At 40.4% G+C, this 16,757-nt stretch overlaps 1 protein-coding gene across 1 annotated transcript in view; it reads left to right on the top strand.

The window, feature by feature from the left end:
- TRAPPC9 (trafficking protein particle complex subunit 9) overlaps positions 1–13,178 on the top strand; it is a 908,789-nt gene extending 895,611 nt beyond the window's left edge. The window contains exons 22-23 of the mRNA XM_075063274.1: positions 6,325–6,548; positions 11,796–13,178. Coding sequence (XP_074919375.1) covers positions 6,325–6,548; positions 11,796–11,975 — 404 coding nt within the window. The 3' untranslated portion in view covers positions 11,976–13,178. The remainder of the gene's footprint in view (positions 1–6,324; positions 6,549–11,795) is intronic.
- The last annotated feature ends 3,579 nt before the right edge of the window (positions 13,179–16,757 follow it).

Raw genomic sequence — 16,757 nt, 5'->3', positions numbered from 1 at the left:
CAGGTGTTCTAGTTAATCTAAAGCAAACCTTCCTCCCTTGGTAGGGAATAAGGCCCCCTGCTAACACTTTCATGCTGCCCTCTGGCCATGCTGTATCACAGTACTTACCGGAGTTCAAAAGAGCTTGGTATGTGGGAAGAATACTGCGCAGTACCTGAACACTCCTCTATCAAAACTGCTTACTCAAAAGGAAATAAGAGGCTGCCAGAAACTGTTTCTGACTTGACGCATAAAAGGAGGGACAAGGTACTTGCTTAATCTAAAAGTGCCAGACAGAAGAATCAGCTTGAATCAAACAGCGGGTCTGTTTGTGGTAGGATGATTTCTCTCCATCCTGAGATGTCTCCATTTTCTTCTGTTTTTTAAATATATATAACCAGGGTCAAACTGATTTGTTCAATGTATTTGCAAATGGGAATTTTTGCTCTGTGTGCTCCTGAGCTTTCCCTGTACAAATCTGAACGAATGTTACCCCTCAGGAAAAGAGAAGATGGAAGCACTTCCAATCTGGCCCTTAGATTGCTCTGCTAGCAAAACTGGAAGCCAAACTGGCATGACCAAGGCTTTTAATCATCACTTTATACTGTGTGTACACAAAATAACTGAATCATTCTGTGCCACTGTTTCACTGCAGTAATTCCTGCTTGGGCTCTCTGTCTGTAGCTTTTCTTCAACCAAGTATCTGGTGCTTCTTATCTAAAGATTTCAACGTTATTGCTGTTCCTCTTCAAACTGGCTATGTCTACACTACAGACCTTACACCACAGAGCTGTACCACTGCAGCTGTGGCACTGTAAGGTCTCCTGTGTAGCTGCACTCCCACCAGCATAATTAAACCACCCCCGTTAGCGGCGGTAAATATATAGAACCGCATACACACCAGCGCTTTTGTCTGTTAAACGCTAGTGTAGACAAAGCCTTAGTGTTTGAATCTCATATATACAGATTAGCAAAAGTAACCTCCTTCGCACAGTTATAACAACATTTAAAAAAAGCCTAGCTAAAGAACCCCCTGCAACTATCGCACTGCAGCTGGTTGCCGTCTGCGTTTGTGGGCTTGAAGATGAGTTTGTATCTGTCAAGTGAGTGAGTTTATTTAATCCTCTAGCCATCTGCTGCTTTAAATTTTGTTAATCTTCTCATTTGAATAAATTAAGCTCTGTCTAAGATTTATTAAAAATCCCAGACCAGATTCTCAGCTGGTGTAAACTGTTTAAAAAAAAAAAAAAGAGAGAGAGGAAGAGAGAATTGAAGTCAGTGCAGCTACACCAATGGATGATATGGCCCCTGGTCTTTAATGGCAAATATCTGATTGAAAACTCTGTTTCCCTCAATATGAGGAATAGTACAAATCACCCACACAATACAGTATGTATCTCAAAATCAATATAAACTTTAAAAGATGAGTGTAAACATTGCCAGAATATGTATTTTCATTGAGGATAAACATTCAGACTCCCATTGGTATGCTGTTTTCCAAGTTAAACTTTCACAATAGTGCATAGGGAGTTCTGTGCACAAATCCAATTAACCATGACAGTATCAGTATATAGAACTTTCAGCACACAAGCTTGGAATTATAGCCGTGAGTTGCCAAAGCTCATACAGAAACTGTATTGGAATTGGGCAAATAACAAGGATAAGTAAAGTATTCTACTTATTTTGTATTAATATATTTAGATATTGATTTTGAGACAAAAATTAATAATAATTGATATTTATTTACAAGTGCAAATTTTCACCAGGTGATTCTGACAGTCTCACCTTGCAGACGCTAAATAACATTTTTCACTGATACAGGATCTTTCATCTGAGAATTTTAAAGCACTTTAGAAACATTAGTTTGCCTTTGTAAAGCACGTTAAAACAATGGAAGAAAGATGTTATATGAATTGTGAAATATTTTTTACTATTATTCACAGTTAAATCTGTCAGCTTCCCTGTGGTATACATTAATCTAGTGTGTAAGGTAGGTAACAAAAGGATGAACTCGCACAGAGGTTAAATGCCTTGTCTAAATCAGGGAATCAGTAGGCTGGCCAGGGCTCCTGATTCTATCTATTCACCTCATTTCTTATATACCTCTACCCCAATATAACACTGTCCTCGGGAGCCAAAAAATCTTACTGCACTGTAGGTGAAACTGCATTATATCGAACTGGCTTTGATCTGCTGAAGTGCGCAGCTCCCCCCCCGCCTCCCCGAGCACTGTTTTACTACGTTATATTCAAATTCGTGTTATATCGAGTTGTGTTATATCGGGGTAGAGGTGTATTGTGCTAATTCAATACCTTCCATCCTGAGTTCTAACCACTAGACAATGTTCCCCTCTCAGTATATGTGTCCTCACTAGCGTATGTAATAATAATAAACATATTGCACTTATATAGCATTGGTTTGGTGATGCAGGACAGACAATATGCCCTCTAGGGCTTTCCCTTCGTTAATTTCTAGTATTGCCATGTATTGTGGTAAAGCATGTGAAGGCATGTGAAAGTAGATGAAATATAAGGGGTACATGAAAAGTAAAGGAGAGAAAAGGAAAAGGACTCACTCCATTGCTTTATTTTGACATCTAGGAATAAAGCATTAAACTCTCTCCTCCAGTAGCAGACATCCAAACCTTCATGTTTCTTCCCTGACAGCTTGACTTTTCCCTGCACCTATTATATTTTGTATCAATGCTTGCATTAGACTCTTGTCTTCTAATTTTCGGAAACACTGATAATCTTTTATCTGAATTCTAGCAAGATTTAGATACTGCCACTGTCTGCTGTTTCATATGACTCAGAGCAAGCATATACTGAAGCCAGTAATGATTCACTTGCAAAGCAGTGGTGTGAGCAATCACAGCTTTTATATGCCATCTGTGTTAGGAAGCTAAATCCACAGAAAATAGACCCTATACGCATGGCTTTTCCTCTGTCCATGGATTAAAGTATGGTACAGTAGGTGCTTTCTGAGTCAGGAAGGGAGTAAAACTGCATGTCAAATCAAGAGGCTTTCTCTGATGAAACATAACAGTTTCTAAACACTGCTTACCGTAGTATTCTACAGCACAGATGCACGTGTTTTGTCATTTGTCATGTTATTGAGATAGTTGGCTTTATAACTACAAACGTACAGCCGACTGCGGTGAGGACAGGAAATAATTAGTCCATCTACTGACAGACAGGCAGTCACACAAGGCTCCTCTCTCCTTGTGTCTCTTTCGAAATCAATGTTTAGTGAACTGATTTTCAGGAATACCAAAGAAAATTGATTTGTTGGAGGTGGGTATAATTTCCTCACCTTCTTGTGGATTTAATATTTTCATTTAAAGATGTTGTGAAGCAACAGTCTGAACTGTTGTTACATGATGGGGACAGTGACCAAAAGTTTCATCCATAATTCCTGCATCCGCGCATGGAGTTGAAAACCTAATGGCAAATAGGTGAGTAGCTTTAAAATAAAGACTCATGCACTTAGCTCATTGAATATTTCTGAAGATTCATGTGAGCCAGAGGCAGTCTTTGGGGCCAGTAAAGCTCACGACTGCAAGTCCCCATGGTATGAGGCAACCAAAGTAACGGGTAATTTTTAAAAACTGAAAGCACTTCCTCCATGAGAGAGACATGAAAAGAAACAGAGCACCTTGGTTGAGCGAAGAAGCAGTTGGTCTCTACTTCTGCTGCAGTAGGCTGGAAAACGTTAAGTTTAGATTCATACACACACATTTTTGTGAGAGAAATCAGTCAGTTAAGTTTGGAATATGTCCCCAACAACCAGCTTGCTAACCTACCCTGAAGTCCTGTGACAGTCCTATAGAACTGAGGTTCTCAAACTGGAGAGGGAGTGTGGAATATATTCTGCAGGTGTGTGAGAAGCTTTAGGGGGGAAAAAACTTACTGTGCACATTCAGAGCTGGGTGTCCGGAGAGCATCAGCTATAGGCCAGGCACCCAGCTCTGAAGACAGCACCACTGCCAACTGCAGCATAAAAGTAAATGTGGCATGGAATGGCTCTGCCTTCAGAGCTGGGCAGCCGGAAAGTGGCAGCTACTGGCTGGGTGCCAAGCTCTAAAGGCAGCACCGCCGCCAGCAGCAGCAGAGAAGTAAGGGTGATAATGCCATACCACCCTTACTTCTGCGCTGCTGTTGGTGGCATAACCTACTGCAGACACAAAATAGGGGGTTGCATGATCAAATAAGTTTGAGAAACCGCTACTGTAGAAAGTCGTATGACCATGCTATGCAGAAGACTGTTAGTTTGGGTGCCATAGTACAAAAATAGTTTTGCAAACCCTCCTCAAAATGCTACAGTTGACTATGAAGTGTGTTCCTTCTAATCATATAAACCATGCATCCTGTTGGAAATGGAAATGTTTTGCTTAAATAGGCCTCATTTTCAACCTTACCACTGGAATGTTTCTAAAAGATGATATATATAACACCAACAGCTTGGTCTCCTTATGTCAGCATCATGTCTGCTCCGACTGTTGTACCTCTTGTGTAGCGTACTTGCTTCTTGCTGCTGCGACGTGGCAGCTCTGGTCAAAGGGAAGTTTAGAGATCACTTCCTTTGACTGATCAGCCTGTCATTTGCTGAATGGATCTGTCAAAAATGTTAATTTCTGAACTTGTTTCTTCGTTCTTGCTAGCTGTTTTCTTCATTGGTGCTTCAAGGTTTGTTCAGTTTGCTAGGCTCAATGGGCATCACAGAAGCATAGATCATATTCTGATTCTGAGCCAACAATGCAAAACTCAGAAACTCGCTCTTGTGAGAAATATGCTCTCTCTGAGCTGAGCATGTCTGAACGTTCCTGGAGAATAAGATATAATATCTGTAAGAAATGAGGGCACATTCTGATTAATACAACTCAAACCTTCTTTGAAGAAGTGTAACACTATGAATCTCACAATGACTGTAATATGGGAGGAGGTTGGAATAATGGAATCGAACAACCCCATGAATGTGAGAGATCCTGAGTGCATGTATCCGCTCTGAATGGTCTCTCTCACATGTGCTCAAAGCTTTTCCCTGTCTCTGAACAAGAGCCTGTTGTGAAATAGAAATGCTATAGTATCTACAGTACATCAGAGATAAATTTAGTCTGTGAAGTACACTGATATTGCACAACTGGAAACCCTTTCAGAGCAGGGAATTATGCTAGCAATTTCACATTGTATAGGCAATGAATCATTTCACTGCTGTACAAGCAAATGGGCCGTGTTACTGGGCAAACTCACTTTGATTGCAGCTGGCCCAGCAGTAACCAGTTTAGGGGCATTATATTTACTGCTATCTCTGTGAGGAAAAAAAGAAATAAATGAAAACTGTAAAGTAAAAATAAGAATCTCAGAATGAAATAAAGTGCAATAAGTAGACAAGCTTTTATTGCCACTGTAACATTTTGAAATCCCATTTTTTCTTATTGCTGGGTATTAGTGTATGTGATATATATATTACACTGCAAACCCCAACACAGACTGTCCTGCTTTAAAAGGTCACCATATTAACAGGGAGATTTATTTCTGGCTATGACACATGGACATGTGGGCATCCAGAAAAGGATCTATCGCCAGTTACAGTTTGTATTTGAGAATTGCGTATAGCTCTCCTGCCCACTCCCCCAGCTGACTACCTGGTTCTTTTTGCGCAATACTTATGCATAAAGAGCAGATGGAATGCAGCTCACATATGGTCAGGTCTTTACTTAGGCCAGATTATGGTTTGCACTGCATGAGGGCGCAAGGAGTTGCCTTCTCCTCTACCTTTGCATAGGGCTAGCCTCTCCAAGCTCAAGGATGGCTCCAAATAACACCATTGGCTATGCTAACATCCCTAAAGGAGACAGGGTAAGTATAAGTCTGTAGCTTTAGCACACCAGACAGTAGAATGGGGTTGGCAGTTATTCACACTGAAAGTATCTGTTGTTCTTTGTGTATGGAAAAATGTAACAAATGTTTTTACCTCTTATAAAGGTGGACAATTAGCCACTGACAGGTAATAGGCCGCAGTGTTCAATTGGTCAGTGAAAGTAATTCGTGGGTTTCTTACTGGATGTCTCCTTCATTATCATTAAGGACTCCGTGGCATTTTTTGCAAGAGACGGGATGTAAACCCTAGTATTCTAGCTAAATTTTAATTTCCATAATTACATTATACCTGCTAAAGTGCCTTCTGAGGTTCAGTTGTAGCTACACAGTATATGTCTTTACTCCATAGCCTAAACTGCTGTGTATTATTGCTGTGCATCTTTCAGGATTCTCATGGAGACCAATTTTAGTGCTGTTCCTACAGCAAAAGTCCTAAATAACGTGAAATTCATTTCTTGTATTGCAGATGTCTTGGTGGATGGAAAGGTCTGTGACTGTGATATTGTAGTAGACTGCAAAGTCGGGGACCCCATCGCATTGGAGGTGAAGCTGACCAACTGGAGCAAACACAGCGTGGGCCCATTTGCTCTAACGGTGATCCCATACCAGGATTACCAAAATGGAGTGCACAACTATGAGCTCCATGATGCCATCACCTTTGTTGGATCCAACACCTTTTACATTGATTCAGTGAGTCTGTCTTATTCATAGACCACTCATCTGCATGACACATGCATTAAAAATCGATATGCCAAAACAAATGCCAACATATGCAGCTTATTATTAGTGAATTTTATTGGAGGTGAGGGATTGACAGCCCTGGAGACTGAACTCTTTTATTTATTTATACAAAAGGTACAGCACAGGCAGCAGTAGTGCAAACTTCTCCATACTGGCCTAACAAAGTTTCTTAACCATGTGACCTAAAGGGCTCCACCCCAAAGGAGAATTCAGCTTCATGCCTATTGAATCCTTGATCTTTCACTGATATTGCCAACAAGGGCTGAGAGGTTTCAAAAGTAACTCATGATTTCGGGAACTTCAATATTTGGGAGTACACACTTAAAGAGGCCTGATTTTCCAAAAGTACTGATGTTGACCAGCGGTCCCAACTGGTGCCAATAGAGGGTGTTGGGTTCTGTGATGTAGAAAATCATTTTCATATAATGGTTTAGGATCACTAATTCCTTTGACACAGGCCACTTGGATGTCAGTAGCTTTTGGCCCCTACCAAGCTGGCAAACTCTGAGTTTGTACCATTGATAAAAGGTTTGATACAATATTGCCAATCCCCTCAGCCATTCAACCCCACCAGCATTTAGAGTTTAAAGAACTTTTTCTGCAAGGTAATGGAAATATCCTCCAGGCTGAACAAAGAAACTGCAAACAATTTTTAGCCAGGCTATGAGGAAACGCCACAGACTGAAATAGAGAAAATGAGGTAAACATTAAAGCCCAATAAGATGAGCATGTTCATTCAGTTATCACTTAACATACATTTATAAAGGCTGATCTCATCATTTTGATTTTTCAGTTTAAAAAAAAAATCAGTGTTAAAACCATGCAAAAAATGTTGTGTGTCTACTAAGAAGAGTTCAGCTTTCTCTCAAGTCTAGAGATTTCAAGTCAGAGAGATTTTTGTTCCTGAGGCAAAACACTGACGGTTATTTAAAGATACAAAAAATCAAAGAGGAGTGAAAAAACAGAGGAAAAATACTGAAATGTTGTAAGGAATGCTCTGATTCTGGTAGCATATTAAATAAACATGAAGAGAGAGTGAATGTATGGTCAGGTCTGTACTTAGGTCAGGTCTTAAGTTATCCAGTAAAATATGACTGTCAAAACTGAATATGTAAGTGAATCTGAGCTGGAGAGAAATTAAAGGTTAACCACTGGCGACTCAATTTTTTGGTGCATATTTTTTCAGCTATATAACATATGCAGAAAATAGATTTTTTTAAAGCTAGCGAGTACAGAATTCATCATCAGCCTGAATTTTAATGGAGCCTAATGGTATTGTTTGCTGAATAATTTCAGCTTAAATGTGTCAACAGAAATCATCAAGAGAGGGATTTCTTGACCTGGGGCTATCATTCTGACAATGTTGATTTTGAATCAGAATTCCGGTGCTTAAGTACCCAGTTGTGGAAGAGTCTTGCCCATGAGGTTAGCAAGGGAGAAGGCAGAAGTCAGTGAAATATATTCTGCTTTATGACTAGGTCTCCCCTGAGGAGAGAAGCCAAGAGGTTATCTCTCTTGTGAATACCTGGGGTGCAATTTCAGCATTCCCCCTGCTATTGAGCCCAACCCAGCACTTCTATTGTAAACACGATCCCTTATTAAGGTAATGAGGGGTGGTGGTGGTTTTTTTGTTAATTTGTCCAAATTCTAACTCAAAAAAGGCCACGGGAAAAAATGTGAACTTCTGAAACAAAATGTATTCTATTCTGTGGTATTGGTATAAGGGCTTTTCCTACAGTAAATCCCAAAGATAACATATTGTCATACTTCCTCAGGGCTCAGAATACTGATCACAGAAGGAAATTTCTTCAAACAGTATATCTGATGTAATCAGAATCTCTCTCATCCTCCCATATTGACTCATTAATCAATGGCAAAAAGTAAATTTCAAAAACCGGTACCTCATTTTTGTATTTTGGGTATTGATAGTGTGGAGAGGAATGAATGCTACCCAGAATTATGATCAAGGTCCAAGCCAGACCTCAAAGAGACCTTAGGTCAGAAATTGAAAGAGTTCAGTGAATCTGTATTCTCTTTTTATAAACTGACTGATACATCAGACCAGATTCTCAACTGGTGTAAATCAGCCAGTTTTTACCAGCAGAGTGTGGCCCGTCATTACATTGACACAGAAATGGGTTGGTCATCAATGCTGAACTGAGTTTACCTTTCTGGACCGAACTGCTATCCTCCACTTTAGCTTCTTACCAAGCCAGACTCCTAGAAGACCAAAGCCAGACTCCCGGAAAATCTGTAGTTTTCAGACTAGGCTTGAATTTGTTTCTGGACATATCTGGAGCAGAGTAGGGTTATATAGACAGACAGACACACACATTTCAGTGCACACTCTTTGTTATGCAGCACACAAAAAGTGTTTGAACTATTACTTTAAAAGACAAAAATCGTGATTTTTCATTTCACGCCATAAAGAATGGAGAATGGTCAGTTTCCCTTGGAGTTGAAAGTCCATGTTCACTTTCTCATTCTCTATAATGAAGTTGTGTTTGGGTCCTTCAGTTTCAAGCAATGCAGGGCTCTATCTACATTAAAAACAAACTGTTTTACTGGTTTTTTAATCATTAAGATATTTATATGAATTTTAAGTTATGCAAAATGTTTGTTTTTAACACTTAACTTTTAGTCTGGGTTAAAACTACTTGACACTGTCCATTTAAAACATGAAAGAAAGATGAGTTTATTAGTAATCAACAAGATTGTGACACATATTACCAGATGTAGAAATTTGAGATGTGATATAATAGTGCAGAGCCTAATTGATTAAAATACTCTTGCCTTGATTGAGATTTCTTTTGATTGTATCATGGTCACCTTAAACCTAACCACTTTAGTAATACTCCTTCGGCTCTTACTAAAGTTTTATCTGATTAGTTGCTCAGACCAAGCTGATCCCTTGCCAAATTAAAAGCAAAAATAATCTAACTGCCCTGGAAATTTCTGTAATTATCAGGAATTCATGTTTCCTTGTGTTCTCTGTGATTACCAATATTGTTTTCGGTGTGTGTGTGTTTGAATATGTTTTTACTAGATGGGCCAGGACAGAGGTAGTCAATAAGTGTACTGAGCGCGAATCCAGACCACCAGACACTTTTGACCGGACTCCAGAATATTTTTATTTATTTATTTATTTATTTCTCTGGAGCCTGGACCTTGACTATACTTTGATCAAGAATTTGGACCTTGACAAAAAATAATGGACTACCTCTGGGCTAGGAGATTGGTAATGGGGAAAAAACATTTCATTGTGGTTGACAGTTATTTTGAATCAGCCCAGGAACAGCGATCAGCAACTCTTTGACAGCTTCTCAGTGTCCCATGTGAAACGAGTGAGGAGCAGCAGTGTAGTTTAAATAAAACTGTAAGCTCTTTGGGGCAGCGCCCATCTTTCATTTGTCTGCACAGTGTATACCACAGTGGAGGCTGAGTTCCTGACTGGGGCCTCTAAATATGACAGCAGTATAAATAAATATTATGAATAAGTTCATAGCCATCAAATATCTACTTTACAAAACCCACCAGCACAAATGTTGCCCTTAATAGCAAGAGGCCAACCACTGAATAGGACTGTATTTACACTCTCACCTCTAGATGACAGCAGGCAGCAAGGGCAAGTTGGCACAGTAGCTTACTTGTGTTATCTCAAATGTGTGTTCTCACGTGCTATATGTACTGCACCTTTCCCAAACACTAAGTTCACTTTAAAAGAAAAGTAATAAACAATAATGAAAAATATTTTTCTTTGTTACTTGAGCAGGTCTCTATTTCCCGGGTATTGTATTGGGAGTGATAAGGATCAACATGCTTAGTCTTGCATCCTTTCGGTAACACTGCCTCTGCAGATCCCTCCCTAAATCATATATTCTGTCACATGACTCCTGTAGACTCATAGAATATCAGGGTTGGAAGGGACCTCAGGAGATCATCTAGTCCAACCCCCTGCTCAAAGCAGGACCAATCCCCAGCTAAATCATCCCAGCCAGGGGTTTGTCAAGCCTGACCTTAAAAGCCTCTATGGAAGGAGATTCCACCACCACCCTAGGCAACCCAACCTTTGAAAGAATGGCTTTGCATAGGCCTGATCCTGCAAGATGCTGATAAACTTCTACCCCCAATTGATTTCAGCATGTCTTGGCAGCACTCAGCATCCTGCAGGATCAGTTTGCTGCAGAACAACATTCATTGGCAAGTAATGTTTCTTTCTGGACCTCCCCATTCAGTTTCCTTCAACTTTTTGAAACAGAGGTGAAATTTGTGGAGAAGTTTCAGTGACGTCTGCTCAGCCTTTATGACTCCAGTTGAGCAAAACATGTGACTACAAGCCCAGTTCTGCAAAGCATGTAGTTAATTTTAGGTACGTAAGAGGCCCCACTTGCAGTCATTGTCACTATTCATGAGCTTAAATTTAAGCCTGTGCTTAAATGCTTTGCTGAATAGGGATAGGATTTTTCACATAATTAAAGTGAAGTGCATATTTAAGTGCTCTGTTGAGTTTGCGTGTGTCTATATATAATTTGAATTGCTGTGTGATGAAAGGCTCTATATAAACATGAAATAATACTTCAATATACTATACCTAATTAGGATGTGCTAATTTAGGTTTGCTGTGTTACTGGGATGTCTCCCACTAAACTCATTTAGCCCAATGATGGTGAAGTGAGCTGCATATTTGGACAGCATTACCATACATGCTACTTCATGGAAATGAATTTAGCTATTGCCAAGTGGTTAAATGGTGTTTAGCAAGCTGTTTAATAGGTGTGAAATTCTAAGAACCAGTCTTTTAATACACAGGTTGCTAAATAAAGGTGAAGAGTTAGATGTTCCTGGGTGTTCTGGAAACCTCTGATGGCTTCTGCCAAAGACAGCTACATTGTGGTAGATTCAAGAGAATCTGTGTTCTAGTCAGAGGTCTGCCAGACACATGCTGCAGGGCTTGGGGAAAACTCATTTAACTTCATTCTCAGTACATCAGTGTTACCCTCAGTAAAAAGGGGATAGCAACATTTGCTTTCTTGGGGTGGAGGTGAAGGGGGTTTGTGAGGTTTAGTTCACGAATATTTCTAGAGCACATTGGGGTCCTTGGATGGAAGAAGTTATAGAATGGCAAAGTATTGCTATTATTTATTATTATTTACCAAATTTGTTTTATTCAGCTAACGTCCACCCTTTCTCTTTCAGGTGAAACCAGCCAAAAATTCTGTGTGCTTTGGAGCCCTGCTCTTTCTCTATACAGGTGATTTTTACTTGAACATCAAGTTTCATGAAGACATCTCCAGCAGGGAGCTTCCTCTTTCTTGGTTCTGCCTGCCTAGTGTTCACATTCGTGCTATGGAGCCTGTGATCCAAACTAAACTGTAAATGTACCATATGATATTGGATTAGCCACAGTGCACAGAAACACTTGACATGTCCTCTGCTTGACCCCACTCTGTTTCTTTCCAACCCCAGCCCACAGGCCTTTCTTTAGAGGCACTGCTGAACATTTTTAGAATCGGCTGAGGTAATTTGGGCAGCTCCCTTTGCTTATTTGGAAAGGAGTGATGGAATATAATGTACTGGATTACCCCCCTCCCCCTTGCCTTCCAAAAAGCCTTTGGTAGCCACTAAGGGAAAAATTCTTCTCTTCCTGATAGCCATGCCTCCCCACTGATATCCGTGGATTTGCAGGGGTGTATGTGAAAGCTGAATTTAGCCATGAGCTTGAAGGTCTTAGCTCCAATCTGAATGATACCTAAGGATATATCGTCTGCACTGGAACAAGTGTTGTGTTTCTACACTAAATTCCCACCACCACCACACTGAATACACCATTTGGGACCTATTGTCTCAGTCGCAGTTTCTTGCTGTGCTTGTTTCTAAGCCCTTTGTTTGCTGGGCATATTGATGTCTTTCTAACTCGGAATAGATGTAAGCCAAGCACTAGCAGAACAGCTTTTTTCCTTCCCCACCAGATTCTAAGGAACGCAGCAGCAGTAATGCCTTTTAATTTGTTACTTATTGCAGGAAATAGCGGTAATTGTATCTCCAGTTTTTCTTGATAGAATAGGCATGAACCCAAAAAGAGCTCTCCGCCCCTCCTTGCTCACAGTGCAGTTACTTCCCTTTGGGCATCAGTAAACAAGAAAAGAAGGAAAGCAAGACAGGTAGAAACGTTTCTATTTTTGCCAGGAAGGAGAGAAGCCAAATATTTGCCTGCCTGTGGGTAATCTATGATGTCAGAGTGTCACAGGCCTATTTCATGGCAGTTGGGAGCCATTTCAAGCAGTTGCAAGCCCCTTAAAATGCCACCAAGATGAATCTCCTGATAGTTTTTAAAGCTTTTCACAAGAAATTGTTTCCAAACGTCTACTAATCAAGATTAGACAGGCCAGGCTAGACTATGGTATTTTCTTCTTTTCTGTGTCGAATGAATAAAGTAAAACATAATGGAATAACTGCTGCAAGATACTTCACTGTGGCTGTAGCTGCCAAATGTACTGTAAATTTGCATTATTGTGTTGTCTTTTACATAGAAGCTTTGAATAAAGAGACCGAGGCTTTCCTTACGTGAAGCACTGTTGGTGTCTGATCTGTACGTGACTTTTTCTTTGCTGTGTGAGTCATATTTGTGTCTAAACATGCAAATAACCAAATGCATATTTTATTCAGATATGATGGCTTTACAGCCGACTCATACTGACAAAATTCTCATTGTCTTCAGTAGAAACACAATCCTGCCCAGGCTCAATTGAATGATGAATACTGTAGTTTTTGAATGGCAATAATGCAAAAATATTCCCACTTGAACAGTAGTTTCTAAGCATGAGGGAACTTTTGCTACAGGCTATAGTATCTACATTTCCAGTACATTCAAGCAGCAGTGATGCCGTTTGCGCCAAAATTTTGTTCACAACACAGTGAATATTTGCTTTTGAGTTGGAGGAAACATCTATCTAGAGCTTTAGAATTTCAGAGGAAAAGGTCTCTCAAGTTCAAATGACTGTCTAAAAGGCTTATTTGGAATGACAAATTCTTGTGTCAGCTGCAAAAGGGTGCAATGTCCTGTGACAGCAGAAATAGTTCCACAGCTTTGTACTGCTCTTCTTAAGGCAGGAAAGCCTGACAGGGAAGAGCCTTTGAGTGACTCGAGCTTGGCACCTTCTTTATGTTGGCAGAGCTCCATCGAACAGAGCTGTGCAGTTGGGCCAAATTTGCTGCATACCATCGACTGCCTATATAAGTGTTAAGGGAAGAAGTGAGGAGAGTGGGAATTCAGTTTCTCCAGAAAGCCTTTGCTTTTCTTGCATGCTCCTGTACTGCATAATATGATACAATAATATTACTGTACTGCCACACTCTACATTGAGATTAATTCAGTAATCCCCAAAAGATAGTCTTCGTGCTACAGTTGCTGCTAGGAATAAAGCTAAGGCTTTATGAGGACCACATTTATCTGGGCGTGAGACAAAAATATCAATGGATAGCCTAGCTCTGAGCCTGTTAATGGAAGATTCTCTCTCTCTCTCCCTCTCCCTCCGAGTAAAGGATGTTGTACTGTGAAACCTGTACTGATGTGCAATCCTCTGTTATAATGACCAGGGAAATGGCACCATTTCACCATTAAGGGGCTAATCCAAAGCCTATTGAAGTAATTGGAAACACTCCTGTCCTTTCGATGGGGTTTGACTCAGGCTCTAACAGCTGCCATTGTAATAAAAGAAAGCTGCATGTTTCTCAACCTTAGCTTCAAAAATGGCATTTTAATTCTGCAGTGTGTGCTCACTAACATAAGCGTATATATTATGATGATACTCTGCCACTTGTTAACTTTGGCACTTCTAATATCTTTCCCAGCTTTCTTATACATTTACCTATCAGGGTAAGAGAGCTGCACTGTCACACTATAGTGTAGAGTCTTAATGCTGAGGCTTACCTGTGATGAACGTTTAGTGGTGATGTCGTTTTGTGGGAATGTATTCAGAACGAGAATGCCAGAGCTCATTTTTTGTGTTTAAAATAGAAAATTACACCCGTCAGAATTGGGGTCCAGTGGTTTGATTAAAGGACTATGCTTATCTGATCGCCTGTCCTTTTCTAGAAGTGCAAGCCGATTTACTTCTCCTTGAAACATCCAGCTATTAATTCAAACATAATGAGCCAAACTGTGCTTTGTTATGCAACTGTATATCTGATAGGATCCCACTTAGTGATTTAAACCTCAGTTCCTGAGAGCAGAAATTGGCCCAGTACACTGGAGAAACTTAAGACGTGTAAATTTAATGATGTGAATAAATATCTAGTTTCTGTTATTTACAAATCTGCCTCTCTCTGCTGCATATAAGTCTTGATAGCGTCCCTGTATGATTTTACTGGTAGTAATAATGTATCACATGTTGCCACAAGCACCACCGTGTTCCTACAGAGTGTCTGGGTCTGGAATTAATATAATTAATCTTTGTCTTCTAAGGTAAATTTAGTGCCAATCAAAGGTGCCAGATTCACAGTGCTGTTCCTGTTTGTCTCTCCATAAAGCAGGTACTGCATGAATGTTAGCGCTGCTGGCCTTGCCATTTTTTATATTCTGGGGGTTAATTTTTTCATTCTTCAGGTGAAGATGTCTTGTACCCCCTGCATGTACACACATCAACCATAGTCCTGAGTGTTTATGGGTGTAAAGCACATTAATAAAGTTGAGAAATCACCTTATACCAAAAGACTATGACCACAATTACATTAGCTCCATGCTTGGAGGGATGCTGCACCTTCTTTGCCTGGCTGGGAGTCCTCTTCTTGCAGCTGTCCTGCTTCCAAGGCAGGCCTGAGAGCAGCTGGGTTGGTACTCATCTTTTGTCAGTTCTGCACGGGCCCATTCCCTGCAGCACTCCAATCCCCAGAGCTGAAGGGAAGGACACAAAACAAAAACATAACAGCAGCAAAGAGTCCGGTGGCACCTTATAGACTAACAGATGTCTTGAAGCATGAGCTTTCATGGGTGAATACCCACTTCGTCGGATGCAATGATTCATCCGACAAAGTGGGTACTCACGAAAAGCTCGTGCTCCAATACGTCTGTTAGTCTATGAGGTGCCACAGGACCCTTGCTGCTTTTACAGATCCAGACTAACACAGCTACCCCTCTGATACTTAAAAACATAACATTGTATTAAAATGGCTTACACTTTATAAACTATTTATGCCTGGAAACAGGACAAAGCATTAATAAATGGTAGATGTTATAAGCGAGTTATAAATATAAGCAGTGTGTGCTACAGATGGTTATAAACACATGAATAGAGGGTACTATTGATTACAACTCTAGAGTCCAACAGGTCAATAACAATATACAACACTTGATTTACCAATCATTTAAACAGCTATTAAGCATTTATGAATGGACCCTAAATATAAAGTGTGACCGTAAAAGTGTGAAACGTGGGACTTCATAAAATTTTTGTTTTTCCCCAAAAACACATAAAAAGACAAAAATCCCTTGTTAAATAGCAGCTGCATCCCAATATACTTAACGGTACTCGGGACTGCCACAGCACCATCTCCGAGATGCCAGAGATATGAAAAAAGAAATGCTGAAAGACACTTTAGTTATAGGTTATGCGGGAATTGTACATGCCCCAGTGCCTCCAACAAACCCTCCTAGCTCATTGTGATGTTTCAGTATCCACTCATTACTCCCCCAGAATTGCTACATCCCACTGCAATAGGAGTGGAAGGAGCAGATGAAGGAAAGTGAACGGGCTGCATGGAGGGGGTCCAGACAGATAACAGCTCACCAGACTCTGCTTTACATGACTCTTGCCACTGGATCTAGAGGGAAACATGAGGAAAAAGGCTAGTGCAGCTAAAAGCCAAGAACAGACCAACAGCAAAGTTGAACTTAACACACATTATTGAGTCAATGGATGAAAATAATAACTTCCAGCTTGGCAGCCTGCCTGAGCATTGACTTCCAGTAGAGATGATCCTCATCCTACTGGATCCTGGGTTTCCTGGGGATGAGCAGGTAACGGGTGTAGGGAGCTGCTGATTCCTGCCAGGGCATCTGCAGTGTCAGTGTGAGGACATAGCAGTCACACCTGTGCCCATCATAATGCACACACAGCTCCCCGTGCAGAACGCAGCCATTCAAGGCAGGCCATGGAGCAT

The sequence above is a fragment of the Chelonoidis abingdonii genome, chromosome 2 (assembly GCF_003597395.2).
Source record: "Chelonoidis abingdonii isolate Lonesome George chromosome 2, CheloAbing_2.0, whole genome shotgun sequence".
Classification (NCBI taxonomy): domain Eukaryota; kingdom Metazoa; phylum Chordata; order Testudines; family Testudinidae; genus Chelonoidis; species Chelonoidis abingdonii.
This window is presented reverse-complemented; position numbering and strand designations above follow the sequence as displayed.